At 48.0% G+C, this 27,797-nt stretch overlaps 2 protein-coding genes across 5 annotated transcripts in view; one reads left to right on the top strand and one right to left on the bottom strand.

Moving 5' to 3' along the window:
- Positions 1-11,722, top strand: part of FLNB (filamin B) — an 86,771-nt gene extending 75,049 nt beyond the window's left edge. For 3 of the 4 annotated variants that reach the window (XM_039734097.1, XM_039734096.1, XM_039734098.1), the window contains 10 exons: positions 455-607; positions 908-1,030; positions 1,564-1,830; positions 2,053-2,190; positions 2,281-2,396; positions 4,188-4,320; positions 5,326-5,502; positions 7,869-8,087; positions 9,040-9,243; positions 9,952-11,722. In XM_039734097.1, coding sequence (XP_039590031.1) covers positions 455-607; positions 908-1,030; positions 1,564-1,830; positions 2,053-2,190; positions 2,281-2,396; positions 4,188-4,320; positions 5,326-5,502; positions 7,869-8,087; positions 9,040-9,243; positions 9,952-10,139 — 1,718 coding nt within the window. In that variant the 3' untranslated portion in view covers positions 10,140-11,722. The remainder of the gene's footprint in view (positions 1-454; positions 608-907; positions 1,031-1,563; positions 1,831-2,052; positions 2,191-2,280; positions 2,397-4,187; positions 4,321-5,325; positions 5,503-7,868; positions 8,088-9,039; positions 9,244-9,951) is intronic. The other variant, XM_039734099.1, reaches the window with a different exon arrangement.
- An 8,603-nt stretch (positions 11,723-20,325) lies between these two features.
- On the bottom strand, positions 20,326-25,934 carry DNASE1L3 (deoxyribonuclease 1 like 3). Its single transcript, XM_039734293.1, has 8 exons — positions 25,727-25,934; positions 24,197-24,285; positions 23,476-23,568; positions 23,089-23,201; positions 22,482-22,594; positions 22,007-22,164; positions 21,073-21,169; positions 20,326-20,843 (listed from the first exon to the last, which is right to left on the bottom strand). Exons 1-8 carry the CDS (start codon positions 25,862-25,864, stop codon positions 20,715-20,717), a joined length of 930 nt encoding a protein of 309 aa, XP_039590227.1. The 5' UTR covers positions 25,865-25,934; the 3' UTR covers positions 20,326-20,714.
- Positions 25,935-27,797: the final 1,863 nt, after the last annotated feature.

The following is a 27,797-nucleotide window of genomic DNA, read 5'->3' on the forward strand; positions in this document are numbered from 1 at the left end:
AGCACAGTCACTGCTGTCAGTTAGTAACCACAGACAGTGCTATTTCAGAATATGCTTTGTAAGGTCCTGGCACATGCCTTTGTTACAACCAAGAGGGACCATCACTGAGGTGGTGCTGGCTCTAGTATCATTTGATACTTCAAGAAGGAAATGAGGAACATAGTTATTTCCCTGTCAGTTTAATGTGGAGCCTTGGATAACTTTTTGGCTTGGTAGATAACTTTTCAACATTATTGAAAGGAAAAGGGATATAGTCAGAGAATTTTAGGAGCTGAATGCATGCTGTGCCTCTGACTGATTAGGAGTACAGAAATGCCATTAAGGCATTGTGCAACTCCCATGTGCACATTATGACACAAATCTACCAACTAGTACCTGCTATGGCTTTGGACTATTTTATATCAGATTTAGAATAGAGCTTTGGAAATCTGAGGCTAACTTATTTATATTTTAGGTTATGGTGGGATCTCACTGGCAGTTGAAGGACCCAGCAAGGTAGAGATCCAAACTGAAGATCTAGAAGATGGAACTTGCAAAGTGTCCTATTTTCCAACTGTACCTGGTGTGTACATTGTGTCCACTAAATTTGCAGATGAACATATTCCAGGTAAGCAGAAGTGTTGGGCAAATTTTTGAATAGTACAACAGAAGTCTTACCTGGCTGACCAGTGCTCTGGAACTGTGGGTGGGCTGTGTGACCATAAGTCCCAAAGATTCGAGGAGGTTCTCCCCAGGTAGCAAGCATCCAAAACTGTTCTGGTTACGTGCATGTATTTGACTTGGGCTTGACTGAATTTGATATAAAAGTTCACCTGTGATTCCCTACAAGTCAGAGGAAGCTTTCATTTCTGCCCTCAGTGGTGTGTGTAATGAGCAGAGGAGAAATGACTTGCTGTGATACTTACAGGCAGCCCATTCAGTGTGAAGATAAGTGGTGAAGGAAGAGTTAAGGAGAGCATCACACGAACAAGACGGGCTCCTTCTGTTGCAACAGTAGGAAGCATATGTGATCTGAACCTAAAAATCCCAGGTAAGCAGCAACATCCTTATCCCCAAAACCACAACTTGCACTTGTGTAGCATGGGGTACTTGAGAAAGGGAAAAAACAAACTTCAGATTTGTAAGGACATCCTCATAGTAATGTATATTAAGGAAGAAACACTGGTAATGTGTCTTTTCAAACAGTTAAAAGTAAGCATAACCATGATCAACACGTGAAAAAATAATAAATACTAGTGAGGCCTTAATTTATTCTGTGTTCAGCAGGCTGGAGAATGGGCTGCACAGCTCACTTTAGCTCCGGGGTTTTGAGATCATGTTGGCTGTTAAATGTTTGTACTGCTGTCTGGAAATTGTGAATCACGTAGGCCAGGCTTAGCTGGCTGCGCTTATCCAGCCACTTCATCTGCCTCTGTAGCACCTGGGAGGCTGCAGCTGGCCAGGTTTTCTGCTCAGAAGCACACAGCTATCTTGTTATTTGTACTGGGTAGTCACTTGAGCTCAGGTCCTGCTGCCAAAACTCTTTGTCACTTTCTAATCTGCATTTTTTTATTCTCTTGCTAGAAATTGATTGTGCTGATATGACGGCCCAGGTAACCAGTCCCTCTGGTAGAAACTTTGATGCCGAAATTGTAGAGTGTGACAAAAACACCTACTGTGTCCGCTTTGTGCCACAAGAAATGGGGGTCCACACTGTGGATGTCAAATACAAAGGGCAGCCCGTGCCAGGCAGCCCCTTCCAGTTCACCGTGGGGCCGCTGGGCGAGGGAGGAGCCCACAAAGTGAGAGCTGGAGGCCCAGGGCTGGAGCGTGGAGAGACAGGTGTTCCAGGTGAGTCCTCTGCTCCCACAGGCTCCAGAATCTGCTGTGTGCAGGTCAGCAGTGCAGTGTTTTGGCTAACAGGAGCCTCTGAAACTGCTAAGCAGTATCTCCTAGGATGGTGGGATGAGCTACCATTCTTCAAATATGCTCAAGTGGGGAGCAGTCTGTTAGGAGGAAGCTGCAACCCAGCAGCAAACTTACCCTTGTGTGTGCTTTCATGTGCTTCAACAGCTGAGTTCAGCATATGGACACGGGAAGCTGGAGCTGGAGGGCTGTCTATTGCTGTAGAAGGCCCAAGTAAAGCAGAAATCACCTTTGATGACCATAAAGATGGATCTTGTGGTGCATCATATATAGTTCAAGAGCCAGGTATGTTCTGAGACCAAATCACATGGAAACAACACTGATTGTGACTTTGAAAGAAACTAAGAACACTCACTGCTTCTCTTCTCTCTGCAGGCAACTATGAGGTCTCCATAAAGTTCAATGATGAGCACATTCCTGAAAGCCCCTACCTGGTTCCTGTCATCGCCCCCTCTGATGATGCTCGCAGGCTCACTGTCACTAGTCTTCAGGTGAGACATAAGGAAACATCTCTACAACTTACCACAGAGACTGATTTCGTCCTTGTTCTCCAAAACCAAAATGGTTGCCCTTTTTTCTGAGTAATAGCCTTGTCTTGGTTGGTGCTTGTTGTCAAGATCTGCTTGCAGCCAGAGAGATTTTTGGCAGTTGGCCCTGGGTAACTCTGGCTAGCCAGAGTTCGAAGGCAGAAGGCTCAATTAAATGTGTTACAAGTGATAACACTTGGGAATTAGGAATAAGAAGCTCCAGAAATAGCATTGGAAGAGCTAAGACACATTTCCTGTGCCATTAGCTAGAGGAAGGACAAGGAGAACTGAAATTTAGAGGTGAACCACCAGTGATCATGCTGGTACCAGGTTCCTCATTTGGCACGTGCATGAAGAGCTGCATTTCCATGGGTGAGGTAGCACAGGGCTGCATAGCTGGGACATCACTGTGGCCTGGCCAGGCAGACAGAGGTGGCCCCACCATGAGGTCAGGGTACAGATTTGCTCTGGCTGATGCTACAAAACCACAGAGTCACAGCTGAGATGATTCACGAAAGGTAGTGAATCTCAGAGTGAATCACAGCTTTGTAGCTGGTCTGGGCTCATCTAGTAACCTAACCATGTAATTTGTGTATGTGTGTGGTTACAGGCATTAAAATACAAGTAACATTAAAGGCCTGGCTGAAATCTCCAAAGCCAGAAGCTTGGATGTGAGACTGAGAATCTGTGTCTAAATATACTGTACCTCAGTCCTCCTTGAGTGGTGATTAGTACTTCAGTTAAGGCTTTTTTGGGTCGTGTCCCAGCTGTGATCCCCAGGAGTTTGCTTGGGCTGCAGGAATTCTCCACCTCGGCTGTATAAATGAGCCATGACAGCCTGATCTGGTAGTATCTTTTCTAACTAGGAGTTACAAGGGCGTTAATTAGTCACTGTGGTATTGATGTTTGCCTTGTGTTTCATTTAAAGACTCTTTGACAGGAATACTCACTTCAATTAAGTCCTGGAGAGGCAGATAAAGCTGAGTATTCTGTAACTGAGTCCATTGTGCAGCATCAGCCTCCACTAAACCCACATCAGGGACTTGTTTATACATTGTACCTCAGTTCTACTCAGTTGCATTTATTTCCCTCTTCAGGATTTAGTTGAAAACAAAATGAGGTAAAGTATGTTAAGTGTGAGATATTACTGCTGCATGGGCTGTGCTGGTCGAGGACCACTGTGGCTCAGAGGTTGAGCTGTCTCGCCTTCCACCAATGGCCTGACAGCATCACAACATCTGGTTTCATGTTTTAAATTACTTTCTTATGTTTGAGACATCTTGTGGTGGCGTTCTAAATGCAGCCTCTTGTGGCAAATATAAACATGCATATTACTCTTTCAGACTTTTGGATTATCAGAGGCTTTTCCCTGAATGAATCTGGAATGAATGAATGGGCTGAAAATGGAGCTATAGCTTAAGCATCCTTTAAATCAAGTGCCTGGGTACCAAGGACTGACCTCAGTGACAATGGGTGACTAGTATTGTAAACCTGCCTCTCTTTGATGTGGTGCAATTGTCTGGCTTCCAAAAACAGTCTGTTACCATGGGAAAAGTCAGCCTAGCCAACATGGGTGAATCAGCCACCCTCTAAGAGGGAGAGAGCATCTGATTTGAGAGTTAATGCAAGTCACAATTTTATGCCTTTTGTTAAAATCAAAAAACCCTAATGCTGAAGTGGTTATTTCCCTTCCACAAATCTTGTGCTGTCTGAAATGAAAGTTTGAATGTGATAATCTGACTGTTGCATTCTCAGGAGTCTGGATTAAAAGTTAATCAGCCAGCATCCTTTGCTATAAGGCTGAATGGGGCAAAGGGCAAGATCGATGCTAAAGTCCACAGCCCCTCCGGAGCTGTCGAAGAGTGCCATGTGTCTGAGCTGGAGCCAGGTGAGCACAGCTTGATGATGATCAAAACAATTGCATGACCTCCAAAGCACACTTGCTGCCACATAGGGAATTCAGTTCCTTTGGCTTACGAATAGTGTGTCCCAAGGATGAGCATGTTGCTTGGAAAATGACTTTTTGGTGTCAAGAGCTGTTCAGTCAGAGTTATGTCCATGTTTTTCCATGAACTGACTGAGCCCCAGCTTGTGTAAGATAGAGGTATTGAAGTCTTGGCTTGCCAGTGAAGGTACAGTGACATTAGTAATAAATTAAATATGATGTGGTTGTTGAATTTAACCAGGGAAGAAGTTTATTTCTCAAAGCCATGCTTCGATCTTTGACTAATAGTTTATGTTTAACTCACACTCACTCCTTCACATGAAATGTCAAGGAGGCTGTCTATAAGCAAACACTACAGAAAGCTCAACACCTGTTTCAGCAATGAGCTTTTCTTTTTCACTTGAAGTCTGTATGAGTTACGGTCTGTACTATGAACAAACAGCAGCTGTCCAGCTGGGGGAGATCAGTCCCACCTCTGAGTTAACACACAATCAAAAATGTGAAATATCAGCAAATTGCTAAATTACTTCATTGGATGAAGGTGTGGTGTCAGAGCAGCACACTCAGCTTGCTGCTAAGATTTGGCTTGCTCTGACCAGCTGCTTTTCTTCTACACATGGCTCCCTCAGCTGCCAGCAGAATGGGCTGTGATTCAGTTTTCATGTTTAGTGCATGAGTGAGGCAAATAATCCTCAGACTAGATGACAGTTGAGATCAGGTCCTAGTGAACAAGGTGAAAACACAAGCTGTAAAACCTTCTGTGAGAAATACAGCATTTTCCTGCTTCAATACAAGTTTAGCAGCTCATGTAGCTGAGTTCACTTAAACCAAAACATGTCAAAGTCTTTCAGAAGCTCGGATTGCTATCAGCCCTGCGCTGGGTCTAATTGGTGTTTCTGCTTGGGTTGTTGCCTCTGGTTGGTCAGAAGAGCCCCTTGTCTGTTGCAGATAAATACGCAGTTCGGTTCATCCCCCACGAGAACGGCGTGCACTCCATCGATGTGAAGTTCAACGGGAGCCACGTGGTGGGCAGCCCTTTCAAAGTGCGCGTGGGCGAGCCCGGCCAGGCGGGCAACCCTGCCCTTGTCACGGCCTACGGATCCGGCCTGGAGAGCGGCACCACGGGTAACCCTTCTCTGCAGGCCTGCTTGCACTGGGGCTGTGAGACCTACAGAACCTGTTTCTAGGCATACTTTTACATGACTTCACCTGCTAAGGCAGCTGAACTAACCCACATTCTCTGCTGACCTGAGTGCAGGCTAATTTTGCTTTCCAGCATGCTCCTCGTGTCTTATAACCATCACTCACAAGCCTGCAGCTAAACTGAGCCTTAACAAACTTAAAACTTAGTAAATCAGCAACTGCAACATGCATTCACTGAACTGCTGGTTAGCAGCTGGGCTACAGCTCTGCTGGTTAGCTTAGCTCCACGTCGGTGGTCCCTCGAGCTCCAGAGATGCTCTGGCTTCCTTCCACACATGAACACGATGTCTGAGTTGGCTGTCTAGAGATGAAGGAATCTTGTTTAACTTGTGTTAATTAAATGGGTATGAGGATGTTACCTTCCATGTTAGCTTCCCTTTGGTGCTTGCACCTCTAAGAAATCTCAAGTGAAATGCAGTAGGATGTAAACGCTAGGGAGAAGGTGGGTTGTTCTGTGGGTAGTGTGGTATTTGTGCTCCAGATGCAGCCTGAACAGTCTCTTGGAAATCTGGCACCTTGTTGTCTGCTGTGGCTGTCTCATCTGATAGTTCTCAACTCAAGAATGTAGGGTTTAGGGTTTGTTTTTTCATTTCTATGATTTGTGGCCTTAGTAACTACAAAAACATTCCAGGAATATGCACTTTGATTTATTTGTGTTCTTGCTCAGGCCACACACACAGGTAAATAGCAGAGTAAAATGATTATTTTTCTCTCCTTTTGTAGTGTAAGGGAATAGCTAGTTTGTTTTGTCCTATCCACTGCTGTCTCCTGTGGATTCCTTCTCATACCTTTTTTTCTCCCTGTGAAAAAAAAAAATACTGCAGTTATTCAGTCAAAGCTTCTGCTGTTCAGAGGAACCAAGCAGTTGGTTTTGGAAACATGCAGATACACTCTATAAAATAAAGATGTAGCTTGAGCTCCTTTAATAGGTGGAAACAAAAGCACTCATTAATACCAGCCAGTGATGCATCAGGGGCAGAGGAATATTTCTTCATCTATAAAGGTGCTTGGGGTTGTTTTTAATCTAAATAGACTGTTTAATTTCAGCAAAGCTGCTCTGTGCCCCGTTGTTGAATCCTGGCTGCTGCCAAAAGCACAGTGCCCTGGGAGCTGCTGAGCAGCGTTTCAGAACAATGGCCCAGTGTAGGGGTTTCAGTGCTGAGCACCTGAGCCGTGCCCCGGGGAGGGCTGAGCGTCTGCAGCCTCCAACAATGCGAGCCTTCATCTGGGGCACAGCAGAGAGCAGCCTCTGCAGCAAGAACTCGCAGTGAGAAGCTGTGAGGCTTGCTGGCTTTGAGAATTAACTTCTCTCCAGTTGAGCAGGGCATTGCAGGCTGATGCCTGGCTTCCCGGGCTGCTGGTGCCAGGGGGATGGGCTGCTGGAGCACTGGAAAATGGCATAATCCTCTGTGGGAGCTGGGCTCTGCCAGCATTGCAACACAGCAACCTCTTTTGTGGGGAGGCTAGAAACTTCTTCTGAGTTTATTCCCACATCTTCATGCTTCCATCGCAGCAGCAGTAAACTTTCCCATGGCCATCCTGGTTTTGAGTGTGCCTGAGCACTTTATTCCTCCTCAACAGTGTCTCATGCAACAGCCCAAAGATCATAAATATTTGAGGCCAGAGTCTGACAGTAAATTATTTGGGGGCTGAAAGCCTTACTTAATTTTTTCTTGTGTTGCTGGCATTGTGTCATTGGCTTAGTATTAGCAGCAATAATTCAGCTGCGTTAACCAGATGCTGTAATTAAACAAGCTTTTGTTTCCACAAACTGCTTGGAGTGCTGTTGCCGAGCAGTTCAAACACACATCTCCTCCAGGCCATCTCCTGCCCCTTGTCCTTCCTGCTTTCTTGTGGGCTCTTCACTGCTGATTTGCAGTCCAGGCAGCAAGACAGCTCTGAACTCACTCAAACTTAGCCATGCTGGAGCTGTGTGGGTGTGGACTCTGATGCCCAGCAGAAAAGCTCTTGTTTTCTCTCTAAGCCAGTTTTTGATACCAAATTACTTCCATTTGAGTCCTGAAGGGCTGTCATGACCCCTTCTCCCACACAGTCACATAACCTAACGGGAGGAGGGAGCAGGATGAAGCTGGGGAGGCTGGCAGGGGTGCAGAGCTCCATTTGGGGCTGGCCTGAGCAAGGCTGCTGGGGTGGATGTGGTGTCCCTCCCTGCCTGAAGCCCTGGGAGATTGATCTTGCGCCGAATGACCCCGTATTTAATGCCTGAGGCTGCGTGTGTAACATCGGGTGTGAGGAAGAGTGTGTCTCACTGTGCTACGTCTTTCCAGGACTGCAGTCGGAGTTTTTCATTAACACGACCAAGGCTGGTCCAGGTACCCTCTCTGTTACAATTGAAGGGCCATCAAAGGTGAAAATGGACTGCCAGGAAACTCCAGAAGGTTACAAAGTCATGTACACACCCATGGCTCCAGGAAACTATTTAATTGGAGTTAAATATGGTGGACCTAACCACATAGTGGGCAGCCCTTTCAAGGCAAAGGTTACAGGTAAAAAGCTAACTAGTATTTACTCTGTGCCTGAAGTAGGTCGTGTCATTCAGCAAAAAAATCCTCCCGAGACAATGTGCTATTCTGGTCTAGATGCCCAAAAGCATGAGAAGCAAAACATTTCTCCCCATCACCTCCAAAGCCTAGATTAGGGGTCTCAGGAGCAGCTACAAAAGCTGCAGTCACAGAGCTTGGCAGCTTGACTCAGTGATGGGCCATAAAACAGCTTTATGGGGTAATATTGAGTCCTGATCTAGTGCTAGGGTCTTGCATGGGTCACAGGGAAATATGACTTATTTACCCATTTCCCCCCACCCTCAAAGCTTGAAACCTGCTCACCTGTAGCATGTGTTGCCTCTCTTGGTCTCATTTTGGTGCAGGTATCACCTAGCCAGAGGTCAGTAATGCCTGGGAGGCTCCTAGGGGAAGTCAGGAAGGCTGGTTTAGGAAGCTTGTTCTCTCTCCAGCACTGTGTTTAAGCACAGGCTGAAGCTCATCTCTCCTCCTCCCCCGAGCTTGTGAAACCCTCTTGTGGTGCCCATAGTGTGGTGATGTTCTCGGGAGAGGGTGGCGAGGACTGCGCTCCCCCAGGCTGGGACATGCTCTGCTTTCAAAATGGGTTATTGCAAAATTGCACCTGCTTTTCTGCCAACTCAAGTAATTTTTGGCATTTGGTGATTGGAGCACAATTAACTCTTCTTAAGCAATCTGCTTTGCTTAATGAATCCTGAAGTTCCTGTGGTCCTTTAGCCACTTGAGGGCTCTGGGATGGGATTGTTGCCAGTGGTGCTGGAAGATGTCAGCTTAAAAACCCAAGTAGGAAATTGCTCCTCTGCAAAAATGCATTTTGGATGCAGAATGCATGCTAGTCATTAGGAGGGTTTTGAAACCTCCTTCTGAATGCCTTTCAGATGGGGCAAATCTGAATGTTAGAAACCTTTTCTGTTTCCAGGGCAGCGACTGGTTAGTCCAGGCAGTGCCAACGAAACCTCTTCCATCCTGGTAGAGTCAGTGACAAGGTCATCGACTGAAACTTGCTATAGCGCCATTCCCAAATCCACCTCGGATGCCAGCAAAGTGGTTTCCCGGGGAGCAGGACTCTCAAAGGCTTTTGTGGGTCAGAAAAGCTCCTTCTCTGTGGACTGCAGCAAAGCAGGTATGGATACAGGAACCAGATGGGTGTTCAGGATTGGTGGTTTATCTGAGCATTTTTTTTCCCATAAACCAACTTGCAGGGTTAAAATTCAGAGCTTGAGGTAATGATCTGGTACTAAGGAAAAATGCTAAATAGTATACTGTGCTCACCACGTCAGTCCTAATACAGAGGCCGTAAATTCCTCTCCAAATGGGTTAGTCTGAGCCAGGTGCACCTGAAAGAACCACAGGATTATGGCATGAGAACAAACAGGTTGGACTTAAGCAATCCTTGTGGTGCATTGTAGCATGTAATGCACAGTGTTCCTGTTACCTTTCAGTGCTCATCATCATCACTGTCTGGGAGCTCTGTGGTGGGTGGATTACAGGCCAGCTGTGCCCACTGGCCCCTGCTATTAACTTCTGCTGAAGTACTTGTAAAGCAATACCAGCTTGTTTTCACAAGCAGCATTGATGGCTCCTGTGCTCTGCTTAGTGGTAACCTGTCAGGTCTGGCAAACAGCACAGATAAACCCTCACCTCTGTGAGGCTGAAAGCTTTTCAATATAAAATTCCTTCTTACGCCAAATTAATCTGAGGTATGGCTCAGCTACCACTCTGTGAATTAAAATAACAAAATCCATGTGTTACAGAGCCAGTATATTATGATAAACCACCACTCTGCCTTGTTTAAGCTCAGGGATATTAACAGTTGTGTCTTTTGCTGCAGGTTCCAACATGCTGTTAGTTGGCGTCCACGGCCCTACAATACCATGCGAAGAGGTGTCCATCAAGCATTTGGGCAGCCACCAGTACAACGTCACTTACGTTGTCAAGGAGAGGGGGGACTATGTGCTGGCAGTGAAGTGGGGTGACGAGCACATTCCTGGGAGTCCCTTCCATGTCACGGTGCCATAGGCGCGCTGCCGGGCGGTCCCTGCGGCCGCAGTTCCTGTAGAGTTGTACTGGGTGCAGCCGTGGTGCAAAAGGCAGTTTCTAGATACACACGGCTCACATTTCAATAGTCAGGCATAAATTCTAACTGTTTTTACAAGCATTTCACTTCTATCCTACTTACCAACCTAATGTCAATTTATTTAATATCTCCTCAAATTGTACCTTTTGTAGTACAGTCCGGGTCACTGTTAATGTTTGGAGAATCACGTGGATGAGTAGACACTAATTTCCCTTGCGGATGTTAAAGACTCTAGATGTTAATTGAAAACTGGAATTTGTCTTTGTAATTGGGTATCTTAACTACTGATTTTATTTGACTGGAGACTTTACATTTTAGTTATGGAATATGACTTGGGCTGTCCCCAGTTCAAATTCTTTTCTGTAAAGAAATGAGGTAAAACTGGTACTATAGTAGGTGCCTTTGTATACTTGATCAATTTTAATGCTTAACATTATAAAAAGCTATTAAAAGTAGCTTTACCACTCAAATTTAAAATGTTTCTGAAAATGCTTTGCCAATGGTTTACATTTAGGAAAAGTTTATCTTTTATAGCAAACCAAAAGCAGATTGAAAATTACTTCCTGTAAGCTTTCAGCCTCTCTATGTTAACGCTTTGTAACTCTAGAGACAGATAACTTTTTGGCCATAATGCTAGTAATGCGGTTTTTTATGAGCTTGGGATGCTGGTGATGCTTCTTCAACTTTACAGGTAACCCCCTCCCACTGTTTTTGATTTAAGAACAAGCCCTGGGTTGGCTGGGTTAAGTAAAGCCCCTGAACTTGCCAGGCAAGGCATGGCTGTCACCTGTGTGACCAGAGCACCAGGGTGTGTTGAGATGACCATTGGTTTCCCTGGAGGCTGCAGGCCAGGCCAGTGTCTGAGGCAAAGAAGCCATCCTGGGAATGGGACCCACATCTGCAGTGGGACACAGGGTGGGTCTGTGAAGTTACCAGTAATAGCAATACCAATAATAGCAATATCAGTGAACAAACCCCTGTTTGGTGCAAGGTGTTTTATTGTATCTCAGTCCAAGGACATGCCAGAAGCCAACTCAGCTCTCCTGAAATCCCCTTTGTGCTGCAACAGGCATTGCTGCTGAGGGTTAGGGAGTGGAACTTCCTTGTAACTTGTCTGTTTGTCCCGGATTACTCCATACTACTTCCCAGGTGCATATCTGAATTGCTGCCAGCTGCTGGGGCTTTAGCAAACTCTCCTGATGAGCTCAAACTCTGCAGTTTGGAGAAGGTAGGATTTGTTGAAAACCTGTTGACATGTCACTGTCCCTTGGGAGATGTTCATGCTTACAGTTCTGTAATTACGTGTGGATGTACTGCTCTCCAGCACAGTTACTGGCAAAAAAAGGAAGGTTGGGTTTTTTTTTTACTGTGCTTTTTTAGTGCCTTAATGTGAAATGCTCACTACATTGTAAACTAGAAAGTAAAAACAAAATAAACTGGAATAAAATGCAGGATTGTAAAATTGTATCTTATAACTTATTAAATAGAAATGTTTGCTTCATTAAAATGTGCATGTTAAAAACAACATTGGATTCTTTTCATATGTAGTCAGTAAAGTTCAGACTGAAACTACACCACACAGCAGCTTCAGGCAGACCAAATAGCCTATGGGCTGTGCAGGTAGCCATGAAAATTTGGGCAGAACCTCAACACCATTGTTTTTTTTCCCCTGAAACTTTTTTTTTCTTTCCTTAAAACAAAATGGCAGAGCTTTAAGCCATACATAAATGTGCAGGGTGCAGTGGGCACAGTGTGGATGGAGCACAGCTGTGCTGCTTCGCCCCTGTGCAGACCCAGGCACGGGGCAGGGCTGTGTCCCTGGAGCTGCCACCTGGGCTGTGCTCCCGCAGCCGCTGCTCCCCGGGATCCCGGGGGTGTTTGCAGAAGGTGTCTCCCTGCACCTGGGGCCAGCACCTCCAGCACAGCCATGGAAACCAGCAGATGTTTTCCCAAACACCCTCCTGCTGGAAGCCCCGGTGAAACCTGAGATGCAGTGGCTGCCAAGGACTTTCCTGCCCCAGGCTTATCAGATTATTTCCTTTTTATAGTTAACTCATTAGCCTCGTGGTAGATATGTCATCGTGAGTCTCCTATTCAGTGTTTGAAACAAAACAAGCCTGGATACAGCTGTTGGTGTAAGTAAACCTTGAGAGCATCTCACCTGCATAACTCCTATGTGCTTGTCTGGCCTTGCCTGTTGCCCTTTGTCTTGGGTTAATGACACTGGCTGAAATTATCAGGAGTTTGTGAAGTTGATGGACCCTGGTTGCTACTGTGGCTGGGGTTACCTCCAGTAAAAGCTGAGCTCTGCTTCAAGTGACCATCTCTGCCTGGCCTGGGCACTGACAGCTGTGGACTCTTGCCTGTTGCCCTTTGTCTTGGATTAATGACGCTGGCTGAAATTAGCAGGAGTTGTCTGTGAAGTTGATGGACCCTGGTTGCTACTGTGGCTGGGGTTACCTCCAGTAAAAGCTGAGCTCTGCTTCAAGTGACCATCTCTGCCTGGCCTGGGCACTGACAGCTGTGGAGTGGCCACAAAAATGGTCTTGCTAAGGACAGCAAGCACCCAGTGGTGGTGATGAGCTTTTTGGCAGGGTTGATTTTGGACAACAACATTCAGCTACATCCAGTGGCTCTGCCAGCTGAGGTCTGACTGTGTTGGGCACAGATCCGTGCTTTGGGGGACATTCTACTCTGCTTTTGGCACCTTGACCAAGGTTTCTAAGTGCAGTGGCTATCCTTAGCAGGCTGGAGTCGTGTACATGTTACTGGTGTCCCAGTGCCTCCTGCTGGGCAGACTTGCAATGGTACAAGATGCACTTCTTCAGTATAGGAACAGAACTAGCATCAGTCTTTTGCCTTGAGCTGTGGAAGTGCTTTTCTATCAATTCAGTTGACCTCAAGTTCTTTTTCTTTGTTCATAGTCTCCTTGGTGGTGGTTTGCAGTAGGATTTGGCCACTTAGTACCTGTGAGTCCCTCTTGGAGCTTCATCCTTCCTTAACTGGCCCGAGCTGTGCTGTGAGCACTGCACGAGGCCTGGCAGTGCCCTGGTGGGCAGCTGGAGCCCTGCCTGCTGCTGGCAGTGACCCAGGGCAGCCCCGGGGCATGGCCCTGCCACATGGGAGCACATGCATGGCACAGCTGGCAGGGTCACTGGGTGTTCTGGTGGGTGGTGGAAGGTAATCCCTGCAGCACAGCAGTTGCCATGGGATAACTCCAGAGCATTCCAGCCCCTGCCTGGTACTGGTGGGATGCATTTGTACATCTCAATGGCCAAAGAGAAGGGCTCTTTGGAGGTGATGTCCTGGAGCTCCTCACAACCCGTACACTCAGCCTGTCCTCATCCTGCAGCTCAAGCCTGCCCTGAGCCATCCCTGACCCCGGGCTGTGCTTGTTCCTGCCATACCCTGGAATCTCACTGGTTGCCCACTGGCCCTCTCCTTTGCTTTGGGGAGCTGTTGAGTTCCCTCTTCAGACCCATCTGGCTGTCCATGGCCTTGGCTCTGTGTTTCTGATGGCCATCTCTGCAGCCAGCATGGCAATACCTCATATTCTGGGGTGTTGCATGCAAAACTGATAATTGCATTTTGCCTTGTGCAGCTGTGAGTATCTCTAATAAATTAAATATATGCTTTTAAATTATTTTAATAATTTTAACTTTTACATATTTAATATTATTTAAATTATTTAAAACATTCTATTTATTTAATAATTCAAATTATTTAATCTATAGATAATTAATCTTTAAATCTTTATATAATTAATCCTTGAATCATTATATGTATGTGTGTGTATATATAGATATGTGTGTTTAAGGGTGTTCCAGTATACTTCATTTTTTTTTGTCCATGTTGCTGCAGTGGTCAGTCTCCAGGCCTGGGCCTGTACAGAGCACTTTGTGTGTCCAAGGTGGATCTCCCTTCACCCCAAAAAGCCCTGGCCTGCTCTGATGTCAGCCAGGCACATTGACAATGTGGTGCTAGGGCTGTTGCTTAGCAGGGCTCTGGGTTTGGTAAGATGATGCAAACCCTGTAATTACTTTTCCTTCTAATTGTCTGTTGAAAGTGAGATTGTGACATTTCTAATCCAGAAACTGCTTTTTTTTCTCTACTCACTTTTAGCTTCTGCATTTATTTGCTTTAATTTTATTTTATTATTTTTTTCAACTAATTTTTAGTCCACATTGAAATGTACTTGCAATGCAGACAATGCACTTTTTGCACCTGAAAAAAAGGGGAACAAACTACTTATAAATCACATGAAAAAGCCTACCAAAAGTGGTTACAGACATTGCTTGACAGAAACTGGGAAGGAGTTGCATGAAACTCAATTCAGGGAATGGCACAATGCTTTTTTACACAGTGTTTTTTATTTGTTTGAGGAAAGACTTTCCAAACCATTTGTTATTATGACAGCTGGCTGTGCCATGCTCTCCCACGAGCCAAATTAAACTGGTTGCCCAGTTGTCCTCTGCCAGGTCAGGGACAGCTCAGGCACACAAGGAATGGGCCTTGCAAAGCTGCTGGCAGCATCCCCAGGTGTTTATCTGTGCTTTGTGCCAGCTGGCTTGGAGGATCTTCTTTTTCTTACTTTTTTTTCTTATTTATTGCATCTCCTGTCCACATCCAGAGCAGCAGAAAGGAGCATTTGGTGCAGAACATGCACTGGAGCACCCAGCCTTGCTGGGACTAAACCCACTGGGTGCCTGAACATTTCTGCATCAAACTCCTCTAAACAAATGTTTATTTTAAAAGTAATTTTTCCTTGCGTTACAGTAACTGAGAGATATTCCCATCCCAGGTGCCATAACTTCACAGCTCTATCAGAGCTGGAAAAGCAGCAGGGAGAGCTACAGCATTTTTTTTTCCTCCACAGCCTTCAGTAATGGTTAATATTCTCAGGTCCCTTTCACTGAAGGTTATCAAAACAGCCCTGCTGCCAGGCCCCCCCTCTTGTGTGGGGCTGTTTCCCCAGGGCCTCCTGAGAAAAGGCTTTTAAATGGCTTTTCAGAATTTCTCAGACTTTCAGAGTTAATTTTCATAGTTGTGAATTTATATTGCAGGCTTAGAAGAAATATTGTCACTAAATCAGGTTGGATTTATAGCTCCTGTCGCTGTTAATTTGACTGAGATTTAAAGCACATTTTTTAAAGGACATGAATGAAAGGCTAGTATATATGATTTTTTAAAAAAAATTAATAGGAAAATATAATCTAGCAGGACCTAGAGGTATGTTTGACAGCTCTTTCCTGTGCTGAGCTCCCTTTCTGCAAGACCTTGGTACTGCAAATATTTACATCCCTGCTGAGTTGGAAGGCTGAGTCCTTTGGGCCCCACGGAGGAGCTTGCCTTGCCAGGGTGGATATTTCCTTCTGACAGTGATGTCCAGCTAGGGTGTTTTGTTTGGGGGGCTGGGATTTTGTATCTGGCTTCCCTAAAAATGGGGGAAGGTTGGGCTGGGGTCACATTCTCCTCTCCTCCCAACAGAGAGGCACAGAAAGCCTTCATATCTCAATGCCAGCATTTGCAGAGCTTTTCAGGGAAGGTTTTTTGTTACTTTGCCAATATGGAAATTAATTCTTATAAATCTGTCTTCTCTCTACCAGCAAATTGCCCCTGCAAACAGTGACAGCTGAGACTCTATATTTAAAATTACACACAAAGTGTTTAACCTTGTTTTTCACACTGGCTGGAAAACCAGCCTGCAGTGAAAGGGCACTTGTGGTTTTATACCAGGTGAGAGTGCAGAGGTTGTGTCCCTGAACTGTCAGGATGATGGAGAGGAATGTGAGCTAAACCCAGCTCGGGGAGGTCAAGGTTGGATATTAGAAAAAGTTTTTTTCACGCAGAGGGTGGATGAGCACAGGAAAAGGCTCCCTAGGCTCAGGGCTATGGCCCCAAGCCTGCCAGAGTTCACAAACCTTTGGACAATGTCCTCAGGCACACGATGTGAGTTTTGGGGTTGTTGTGTGCAGGGTCAGGATTTGGATTCAATTATTGTTGTGTGTCCCTTTCAACTCAGGATATTCTGTGATTCTGAGGTTGCAGAAAGAGCTTCTGATCCAAATTGATTGCAGTTTCCCTTAGCACTAGAAAAGGGGTCGGTGGCACTGGTGCCAGAACAGCCTCACGTCTTTCCCAAAACCAGTACAAACCACCAAAGATCAGCGGCACAGCCACTGGAAGCCATCCCAGGGGCTGGACAGGCAGAAGGGCCGTGGTCCCAAGGCAGCTGCCCTGGTGCAGCAGTGCAGGGACACCCAGGGCTGCCAGGGCTGCGTGTGCCCTGTGCCCTGCCAGCACCTGGGAGCTGCTGCCACCTCGTGAGGCTCACCACAGCGTGTTCCCCGTTAAATAACTGTGCGCAGTGAACAACAGAGCTCAAGCCAACAAAGTGCTCCCTTTCATGTGGAAACACGGTGGGCCCAGGGACTCCCTGGGGCCAGCCATGGGCTGTCCGCAGTGAATGGAGACGTCTGTGTGCAGAGCACGGGCTGGTGCAGATCCATGAGGGGGTGAGATTCCCTTTCCTTGCCGCGGCTGAGTTTGCTGAGGGTGCGGGGTGAGCTCCCCGTGCGGCGGTGCCGCCAGAGGCCCCGGTAATGCCCGTGTGCTCCGGCCCCGCGGCAGGCCCGGCGGCGGCAGAGCCGCGTTACCACCCCGGGCAAGGAGCTGAGGGAGCCTGCGGGGGCTTTTAGCCGTCCACAGACGGAGGGGGGGAAAGTGGTTTTTAAAACTTTTGACTAGAGGCGGGAGAAAGGTGAGTGCTGCCCTCCCCATCTCCCAGGCCTGCCTGGCAGAGGAAAGCCCCGCAGGCCCGCGGAGCTGTGGGCTCAGGGGGCGCTGAGGGGAGCTCCCCTGGGGTGCCACACGAGCGCTCCTGCCCCAGCAAGCCCCTGCTCCGCTCGTGCTCCTGTTCCGTGGCTGATGCTTGAGTGGCCAGCTCCAGCCTGGGCCACGAGTGCTCCTCAGGATCCCTGCCGAGGCTGAGGGAGCCGAGGTGGAACCAGCTGCTGCTATCACACTGGTAGGCTCTTGGATTTCTCTGCCTTTGGTTTTGCTGTCGGTGCCGCCAGCCCTGCTGTGTGACAGCACAGCACAGCCCTTGTGGGGGGCTCACTTGTTTGCTGCACATCTGTATGTGGCCAAACATCTGTATGTGTGTACATCTGCTCTGGGACACAGGTTTTATGGGGAGTAGCTGGGACAGGTGGGGTTGTTTAGCCTAGAGAAAAGGAGGCTCAGGAGGGACCTTATCACTCTACAACACCTGACAGGAGAGTGTAGCCAGGTGGGGGATGGATGAGGAAACAGCCTCAAGATGCACCAGGGGAGGTTGAGATTGGATATTAGGTACAGACCCGGAAAGAAGAGGCCAGGTGGGTCCCTGTGGGGCTCTGTACCAGCTCTCCTGTGTCCTCACTGCTGCCAGTAGCTCAGAAGAGGCAAAAGGAGGTAGGCAGAGCCTTGCTCTGGGCCAAAGGGTCTGGGCTGAGGGCAGGCAGAGAGGTGTCAGGGCTGTGGGTTGGTGGGGAGCAGTGCCAAGGCAGGAGGAGGACATGAGCCCTCTTCAGGTGAAGGTGACATGGACAAACCTGTCCAGCAGAGACGATTGAGGCTGTAGAGAAGAGGCAGTCCTGCTTGGAGCTGCTGTTGAGGCAATGGGATCCCAGTGAGGAGTGGTGAGGAGAGGGATAACCCAGGAAGAGACCACCAGGGGATACTGAGGTGGGTGAGGGAAACACCATGCGATGGGGAAAGAACAAACCCTGTGATATAACATGAACTATGTGCAATATAAAGACTGCTCAGTGCAAACCCCCAATCACCCAGTGCAAAACAACAACTAAATAAACTATTTAGTGCAACACAACAGAGACTGACATTCCCAGGGCAGTAAAAACCTTCCTCGTGTGGGTTTCTGTGGGGTGAGGAGCAGAGAGACTTTCTATAGGCTGGGGAGGGGTCTCTCTGTGGGGCAGTGGGGACCTTGGGTCTGCGGGAAGTGAGGATGCCTCCAGTGCCATGCATTGCAGAAGGGCTTCCCAAGGATCCTGAGGGATTGGGGGGTCTTTTTGTTCAGCTGAACCCCCTCTGCTCTGTGTTCTCTGTGAACAGGGCTGCTGGGGAGGAAACAGTTTTCTGCTTCTGAAGAGTCTCTTTGTTTCTCTCCCAGCCGTGATCTGAGGTCTGGCTTGCATGAGACAAAGTCTCTCCAGGAATTTTGGATTCCCAATGAAAAACTTCTGTTTGATCATAAATAAAGCTCAGGAAGCCTTATTCATCAAAAAGAGAAACTTTGTTCTGGATGCAGAATATATTGAGGCTCCTGTAGGCTGGAGCAACTTAAAACCCCTTTGCAGTTGGGACAGCTGGGTAATGATCCTCAGGGGGGAAAATCTAGAGATGACATGAACTGTTAAATATTTTAGGATGTAATTATAATATTGTCTAATGAATATCTAGAGAGACAGACTGTGCTGACAGTAGGAGTTTGGGACACCTCTCAGCCTCTATCAAATTTACCATGTGAGTGCAGATGCTCTCTGCTGTGAATCCCACAGAACTGTGTCCCAGCTCTCCATGGAGGAGCATCATTTTGCATTAAGATGTCTCTGTGTTGGTCAGAAGCTCAGCTTCTCTGCAAGATGAGCCTTTCTTCTCCCCCAAGGTTTGAGTGCTGAGCAGGACTCCTTTTGGTGTGGGGTATCCCTTGAGTCAGTGCTGCTGTAGCTGCATCTCCTCCTGATTTCTGGTGCATCCCCAGCCCACTCACTGGTGGGGTGAGACAGAAAATCCTTGACTCTGTGTAAGTGCTGCACAGCAGCAACAAAAACATCCTTGTGTTATCAACACAGTTTTCAGCACAAATCCAAGACACAGCTCCATGCCACTACTGTGAAGAAAATTCACTCTATCCCAGCCAAACCCAGCCCTCTGCTCTGCACTGACAGCCACTGCCATCGCTCCCCAGGCTGCTCTCTGGCCACATCTCTTATTCTCAAGTGCTGGATAAAGTGCTATAACAAATATTGCAAGAAAGGAAAAATATTTCCAGTAAAACTTAGTTCTAATTATCTATTTTTCATGACTGAGTGTGTCCATTATTGTTTTTCTGGAGGGTGATTTCTTTCTCTGTGCACTACTCCTTTCTGAAAGCCAGGAGACACAAAGTGCTTACACAGAAGCAAGATCTGAGGCCAGAGACTCAGACTGATTTCAGCCTTCACATGAACCATCACTGAGATCAGCCAGACAGTGTCATCTCTATAAAAATCCCAATGTAAATATTTGTTCTAAATCAGGCTTTTACCTTTGTGTTGACTGCAGTGTGAGGGAGCATATGAAATACTGTATCGTTTCAAATCTAATTGCTACTAAAAGTTGGAGGATTTGTTGTCTGCCTTGCATACAACCTCCTGGGATAATTTTCTCTTAATTTAGTTTATTTCCTCAAATTCTTCTCCCTGAGCAGTGGATTTCACAAAGGCCAAACTGTTTTCCTCCCCACAAAGCCTGTCTCATTCACCTGCCCTCCCTGCCCCTTCAGCAGGCAACCTGGGGTGCACTGATGAAGGGAGATGAATATTTGTCTCTGCTAACAGTTGGATCATTCCCACTCCCCAGATGCCATCTGTGTGACAAGGTTTGGTTTGCACTAAATACTGCCTGTGGGCTGAGCTAGGAAAACAGATTGCTGCACCATTATATTAAATAATCATCATTAAAGGCTGGTTCATCAGAGGACTTTGGGCTGCCATGGAGATGGGATGCAGTTCACTTCCATGTCAGGATGCTGAAATCAGATTTTGATGTGAATTTTATGACACTCTGTTGGCAGCAGTGTCACCTGGGATCCCTAGGGCATCTCACCTGAGGTCTGCAGGTGGGCAGGGGTGAGAACCATCAGCTTCCTGCTGCCCTGAGCTTGGAGCAGCGCAGAAAACAGGTTCTCACTGCCTGTCCCTCTGTCTCTTCTGTCTTTCCCATACCCTGGATGCTGTGCTTTAAACCTCACACTGAGAAATACTCTAAATTCAGCGATATTCTACATTGCAAACCAGCAGGTACAACCTCATGTCCACTGGTGGCAGCTCTGAAGCATAAACACACACAGAGACACACACACACGATGCAAAAATCCTTTAATCCTTCTGCCCCTGCAGAGGAATGGCAGAGCTCCAGAGCCCATGGGAAGATGTGGAGCTCCCTGCCCTTCAGGTGTGGCAGGTAAAGCACACAGAAATATTTTAGCCCTGCAGTAGCTCCTTGCATCTGTGACCAGTACAGTAAGTACAGTGTGCTGCTTCTAGCTGATTTATTTCTGTATACAATGAAGATAAAACAGCGTGAAGATTTAATCTGCCTTCTCATTCAAAATATTTGAACTTTAACAAAATATTTGGGGTTTTTTACCCGCTAAATATTGTACTTGCTGTGAGCATTTCCATACCAGACTTCTGTAAGATCTGTTAGCATCTGTGTATCTCTGTGCCAGGTAGGAGGACTCAGCATGCTCATGATCTCGAGGAGCGGCTCTTCTTTGGTCTCCTCTTCCTTGAAAACTTTGATCTCAGCCAGTTGAAAAAGCCACCTTTTGCTTTTAGCTCAAATTCTACCGGGAAATGGTCGCTCACTCCCAGTGCCTGCAAGACAACAGCACAGGGGGTTGGGAGCCACCCACAGCCTGTGCAAGCCCTGCCTGGATATGCAGTGCGTGGCTGCGGGGAGGTGGCACGTGAGCATTGCACCAGTTTGGGAGTGATGGTCACTGGTTGTAGAGCCAGGTCTGTGTTCAGCACTGCCTGCACACTGCTGGCTCTGTGCTCCTGTGTCAGCCCTTCCCTGCTGCTGCAGAGGCTGTGCTGTGCCTACCTGCTCCTCAGTCATCTGAAATTCCTCCTGGAAATCAAAGATGTTGGCAGAGTGTGGCACCACAGCCTGGATGAGCTTCTGTCCACTGACCACAATCCTGCAAAGGACAGGGGAATGGGGTGCTGTGATGGGGTGCCTGACCTGTGGCAGCCACACTGCACTGAGCTGGTGGCCAGAGAGGTGGCTCTGATGAAGTCACAGCTCTGTGTGGTTTGTCCTTATCCATGGACTGCCACCCAGAGATGTCAGCTCCTTTAGGTGCCTCCTTGGCAGCAAGGCACAGAAATATCTTGGTGTGCACTGGCCTTGGATGGCAACATTAAATGACTTTGGTCTAAACCCACCCAACAATGCTGCAAATTTCAAAGCCTTGCTTTGGATACAAAAATCACAGGACAACGACTGAGGGATCAGTGAAGGCCTGCTCAGATGCAGAAACTCATCCTTCAAGAGGACTCTGGGCTCTAGTAGCAGAGGTATTCTTGTCCCTGCAGAGGGAACTGCAGTGGCAGCAGGATTGCCACATGTCCAGGGCAAGGTGAGGTGTCCCCTCCAAGCAGAACCTCGCTGTGCATTTGTCCATCCAAATTACAAACATAGGATCAAAAGCCATGGTGCAAAGCTGGCATGGAGAAGGCAGCAGCACCTCCTGCCAGGTGTCTGCAGGGCTCCCTGCAGATGAGAAGTGCTACTGGCTGTCCTGTCATCTGTCCCCCTGAGCCACAGCAGTGGCTGGTTTTGTGTAAATCCTGCCCAGCCTGGTCTGCACAGGGCTTTGTGCTCCTTACTAGAAACATTTGGATCACATTTCCCCTGGACACTGTTTTATCTTTGATGGCCTCATGAGCATTTGTTTCCTCTGTTGGTCACTGACACCTACATTTTTCTCTCAGAGACTCATAAGCAGTGGGTGGCTTGGCAGTGAGCCCTTTACCTGTCATACGGGCATCTGGTGCTGTTCTTCACAGTCGTGTCATTCTTGTCACCAATTAGCCAGAGGAATTCGGAGTAAGTCCTCAGGCGGATGTTCTTCCACTGCTTTTGGGGAACATAGCTGCAGCCAGCATTGAAGTCCCCCATGAAGACAAAGTTCTGGAAGGCAGGAGGGTTTCCAAATGTAATCATGAGGACAGCTTTTCAAAAGAAGACCAATGAGAATTTTATGGTCCATGGATGCAGTGGGGTTTCTCCTTTCTGCTGGGCACATCAGGGCATGCTGATAATAGTTTTAGTAGGTGATCAAATTTACTGCATAAAATGTGGAGAACTCAATGAAACTACACCAGAGAGATATTTAAAACCTGGAGTGCATTATCAATGGGTTTAAGGTTTTCAGCTCTGAATAGCGAATAACATGGCCAGTGACTCAGCACCAAAGCCCAGTTAGTGACACAGTTGTGGCAACCAACCTCAGTTTTCCAGCGCTGTTTGACATCTAAATACACATCATAGAGCTCATCAATCTCCCGCACTGCTGTGTCTGGTGTGGTGTGCAGAGGGATAACAGCAAACTCACTGACAGCTTCAAAACAAGGCAGAGGAACAAGAAAAATGTAACGGTTAAACACAGAATGAGTCACAAAGAAACAGAGACTGACTTGTAAGCAAGGGGATTTTTCTGAGGCAGAAACAGCTTCTGCTCTGACTGCAGGCCAGGGTGATCTCTGTGGTTGCACAGTGACCCCCTCCAGGCACTCAGCTGGGCCTGAGGAGCTGCAGGCAAATCCTGACCCAGCACGCACACAGGAACTGCTCCCAGGCCATGCCAGCAGCATGGAATGCACCCACCAACCCACTGCCCATGGCAGCAGCAGAGGTTTTCCCAGCAGGACATGTGCAGGGCTGTGGGATTTCCCAGAGGCAGCGGCCCTGAAGGGAAAATGCTGCTTTTGGAAGGAAAAGCAGAGTGGGGTGTGGATGCAGCCTCTGGAGCCTGCCCTCTGACGTGCTGGGGTGCAGCCAGTGCTGCTGTGCTGGCTCACAGTGGAACCGTGACTTCTTTCTGAAACACCTCACCAGTTTTGGGAGACTGCCACCAGATGACAAAGGGCTCCCTGGAGAAGACATCCTCATCCCCAGGCTGGGTGTCAGGGTACTGGTAGGTTTGTTTCACCGATACCTGGTCTTGCCTGCAGCAGAATGAACAGGACAGGGGATGTCACACCCGTGGCTCACTGAGATGTGTCTAACCCTGACTCTGTGCTCTGACCTGGACTCCAGGCCATAGTCTGGGGTGGATGCAGACACACAGGTGTCTGTGCTGGATGATCCCCACATCCAGGCACAGCCTGCACCTCTCTGGCTCCCTCCCAGCAAAGCCACCACCGTGTCCAGCCCATCCCCAGGGGCTGTGCCCCAGAGAGCAGGGGAGGGCCTGGCTTGTTGGCAGAGGGGCTCACCCACCTGTAGATGAAGGCATACTGCTCCTTGTAGCTGTTCCTCCCCAGCCTCTCACTGGCCATGCACCTGTACTCCTCCTTTGGCCCCTTCAGCTGACTGGAAGGAAAGGGATGTTCCTGAGTTTATTTCTGCACTCACGGGAGGCTGAGAGTGAGATAATTTTGCCTGTGCCCAGGGATTTGGGCATTGCCTGCCTGACCTCAGAGGCAGCTGGGTACACACACTAAACCCTTCTCAGGAGCTGAACCCCTGCTCTGTCATTTGCTCTTCACTGCACCCCCTCCCTGCTCGTTGCAGCCTCTGTCTGTCCTTCAGCTCGCTATCATGTCCAGCCAGCTGAACACTGCTATTTCCTCTGGATGTCTGGGTTGTCCAGGCAAGCAGTCCCTAATCTAAAGCAGTTCCGAGTCCTGCAGGAAGGTGGCTGTCCTGCTGCAGCCTGATGCCAACCCAGTGAAGGCATTTCCCCTTATTTTTTTTTCTCCTTTGGGAACATCTCTGTAGCAAATTGAATTTAAATTGATTATACTAATTTTAAAATTGGTGGTTTGGAACTGCTTTTGCTCCTGTCCCTCCGCGAGACTGCCAGAGTCTGGTCCTTCCTTGACACTGGGACAGAGCCCACATCCTTAGATTTTGCCCCAGCAAAGTGACACTGAGCAGAGCACAGGCTCTTGCCGAGCAGCTTTCCCAATATTTGTCCATTTGCCCATGGCCACCCTACCTGGTGAGCTTCTCCACCAGGAGGGGACAAACACGGTTCTTGCTGTCCTTTATTTCCATCAGCAACATGATGTCACAGCGGGAAACGATCTGCAAGGGGAAGGAGTAGGAGGAAGTTGGCACACGCCTGGTTTTGGAGGATTGGAAGGGTTAGAAAGAAGTGGTCACAGGCATGGGGGAAGTCCTTTGAGAAAGAAGTGCCATGCAGCCTGGGATCGGGGGAGGGGAGCAGGGGCTGGAACGGAGCTTTTCTGCTCTCAGAGCTGCTGCACGCCCCAGCAGGAACTGGGAGAGGGAACCCGGGAGCAGAAGAGTTTCAGATTTAGTGAAAAACTTCGGCACCTGACCCTGAAGAGGAAGTGTGGAGGGGAAGGGGCAGCAAAAGCCACTCCCGTGAGCCTGGTTCCAGCATCACCACCAGTGCTGGGCTGCTGCCTCTGCCCCACTCCACTCCTTCCCCACGGTGAGCACTCACTCACCTGCCTCAGGCTGATGCAGATTCCTCTGAAACAGCCCTGGAGCCCAAAGAAACACCCTGTCTGAAAATGGGGTCCCAACACCTCAGAGGCACCGAAGGCTCAGCTCCCACAGCTACTGTTGGGATTCCCCGTGGGAAAGTCCAGCTCACCCAAAGCCCAGCATTCTCAGGGGCTTCCCTCTGCCCCCGGTTTCATTGTCCTTTAAACCTTGTGGGTGATTTTTTTCAGGGAACAAAAACCCTCTTTGCCCCCTGAAACTCACCCACAGTTATCTAAGTGACCCCAAAATTTAGTATATATATTTATAAATATGAATATATATTTAGTATATATTGCCCACAGTGATGACAGCACAGGAAGAACAGTCTCGGAAAGCAAACCCAGCAAACCACTCTTCTCTGCCTGTTTGCAATAAAAGGAATACAACCCAGCAATGGTGCCATTCCTCATTGGTGCCATTCTGCACACACAGCCCCTCACTAATGCCAAGCCCCTTGTCCTCCCTCACTGTGGCATCTTGGAGGGCAAAGCTAAAAGGTGGTTCTTTTTAAAAACTTTTTATCTTCAGCTTTTGTGGAGGCAGCCTGATGGTGAGGGTTTGCTTACAGAAACTGTTTTTTCAAATTTCTACCAGACTCTAATTTGACAGATACTATTTGCTGTTCTGAGAATAGGTTTAATTAGACAAGAATATTTGAGACTAATTAGCACATAAAGAAGGTAAATAATGTATCACAAAACAAACCTTTGTGGATTTAAAGTGAAAATTATTTTTACTGTGCATTGAGGTTTTCCTCCTTTTGTAACTCAATTTCCAAAGGAAACAGCAAATATTTTTTCTGTTATATTCCCATGAAGGCTAAAATAACAACATACATTCTGTTCAACCACAGGCTGATTTTTACTTTAAGAGCACGATAGTTTTAAAATAATTAGCTCTTTTTTTTTTTTTGCTTGATATTTAACTGTGAAAGACAAACAAAGTACAAGACTGTGCATCTAAGAAACCCTAGAAAGCTCAGTGTCTGTCTCATCCAGGCAAACAAACGTACCTTTACCACGGCATCGATGACTTCAGGTCTGGCTATTTTAGTTTCTCCAAAAGACCTCACATTGAAGGAGCAGATTTTTAGGCTCAGAGATGGGTTGAAGTGGAAGAGTGAAAGTAAGAAGAAGAGCAGCATCTTCATGGATCTGGGCAAAATGAGTTTCTGCTAGCGTGCCTATAAATGTGTGTGTGTTTATGCCTCCGTCCCTCTATGGCTGGCTGGGAGGTCAAACCCAGCAGTCAGCTGTGTCATGAACAGGAATCACCATTTCCTCCTTGCCCTCACTTCCATCTCCCACCACAAAGCAGCATGGAGACTTTGAACTTCTGCCTGAGGGGAAAACAGGCTCTTCTGAGCCAACCTCTGAATCCTGGCAGAGCAGCAGCTCCAGCAGAACCCACTGTCCCTCCCCATGGGGAGACACCAGCTGTGGGATGCTTGCCATGGCTGGGACCACTCTGGGCTGTGCTGGACCAGGACCAGCCTCCCTGGACCATTCCAGGCCAGCAGAACTGGCCCAAGACCAGGAGATGGATGGGGTGGATGGTGAGAGGGTCTGGGAAGCAGCAGAGGGGAAGACTGGGATTTCTGGAGGGCACCAGAAGCCCACTGGCAGGGACTGCCAGGCAGCCAGGGTAAGATACATGGTGCCCCAGCACTGCCCCTCAAACTGCTGGCCAAGTGTCCCCAGCACAGGAGTCTTGGTTTGTGCCTGTGCTGTGTGGTGGAAGGGGACACAGGAGTTTGGCTAAAACAACACCTGAGTGAGGATGCTGCAGGGGGGATGACTTGGTCCCCTAAGGTGGCTTTTGCAGGGAAATCACCTTCCTACCCTCTTAATCCTCCACCACGTGCCAGCCCTCAGCCAGAGAGACATTTGTTGGCCCTCAATCAAGTTATAAAGGCAGGAGGTGTAACAAGAGCTCAAGCTAAATGACATCTTTAAGTGTCTTGAATTTTTCTCCCTGTGCTTACAGGGTGCTTTCATATCCTCCTTCCTTTCTCTAGGAACACCCGGCCTGCCTGCACCCTGCTGCCCAAGCAGGTCTAGATCCAGAGGCAGCAGGACATGGCTGCCAGCTCTGAGCCAACTGAACAGGCTCAGGTGGAGACAGCACAATGCACAGCACGTGGAAGGGCTCCCAAAGACATGGCACAGCTGAAAACATGGGATCTAGGCTTGCTGGGGAGGCGAGTTCTCCAGAGAACGTGCTGCAGGTATTGGAATAGACATCACAAATCCCTTTTGGCATTACTGGAATCTGGAGCACTGGCTGCCAGCAAGGGACATGTCACCACGTTACTTGAGTGTTTGCCAACCAACAGAGCTACCTGAGAAGTGGGCAGGCCATCCTCCAAAATAACAGGGATTAGGTGGTGCTTCCTCCACTCTGGGTCTCCAATGAGCTGTCCCCAGGCAGGACAGCTCTGGAAGAAACTAATAAAGAGAGAGGGGAGGGAAAGTGACAGCCTTGGAGGGGTGCAAATCTCCAGCTTAACCTTGCTAAAAGCTCAGCCTGAGCCAAGTGCTTGCGACAGCAGCTGCAGCTTCAGGGTCGGAGTCATCAAAACCCAGAGCTCTCCCCAAAATCACGCTTGTTTTGGCTACCCTGGCATCAAAGAGCAAGGGTTTTTTGTGGTGCCATGAAGGCTTTGACCCTGAACCATGGCTCTCAGTGCTGTGTTTATCTTCAGGGCTCCTGGCATATCAGTTACCCCCTTCTCCTCCACCCCAGGCATTATCAGGGGGACAAACAGCAGCCAGTCAACCTGTGGGGGTGACACAGGGAGCTCATGCTCCTTTCTGCAGCCCTTTACTCCCTGTTTACTGCACTTTCTGTGCATATCCTCTTTGCTCCTTATCAGATCATAAAACATGCTTGATGTGGGTGCATGAACACTGGCAGTTCAGGGTTGCCCTGCTCTTGCACAAGAAGCTGCTGGTGAAACCAACACAGTCTGGGGGTCTTGTCCCCACTTGGAACAATGGCAGGTGGGGGACACCCTCTCCATCTGAGCAGCACCTGTGGAACATTCATCAATAAAGCCCCTCCTCAGCCTCTCCTGATCCCAG

This window comes from Passer montanus, unplaced genomic scaffold (assembly GCF_014805655.1).
Source record: "Passer montanus isolate IOZ18808 unplaced genomic scaffold, ASM1480565v1 scaffold9, whole genome shotgun sequence".
In the NCBI taxonomy this organism is placed as follows: domain Eukaryota; kingdom Metazoa; phylum Chordata; class Aves; order Passeriformes; family Passeridae; genus Passer; species Passer montanus.

Bases quoted from the DNA above. Each gene is read 5' to 3' on its own strand.
- DNASE1L3 (XM_039734293.1), bottom strand. From the start codon at position 25,864: ATGAAGATGCTGCTCTTCTTCTTACTTTCACTCTTCCACTTCAACCCA. The intron at 23,202-23,475 runs GTGGGTGAGCCC...ATTCTGCTGCAG, and splicing joins CAGTATGCCTTCATCTACAG to GCAAGACCAGGTATCGGTGA. The intron at 21,170-22,006 runs GTAAAGGGCTCA...TGTCCTTTGCAG, and splicing joins ACCAGATGCCCGTATGACAG to GATTGTGGTCAGTGGACAGA.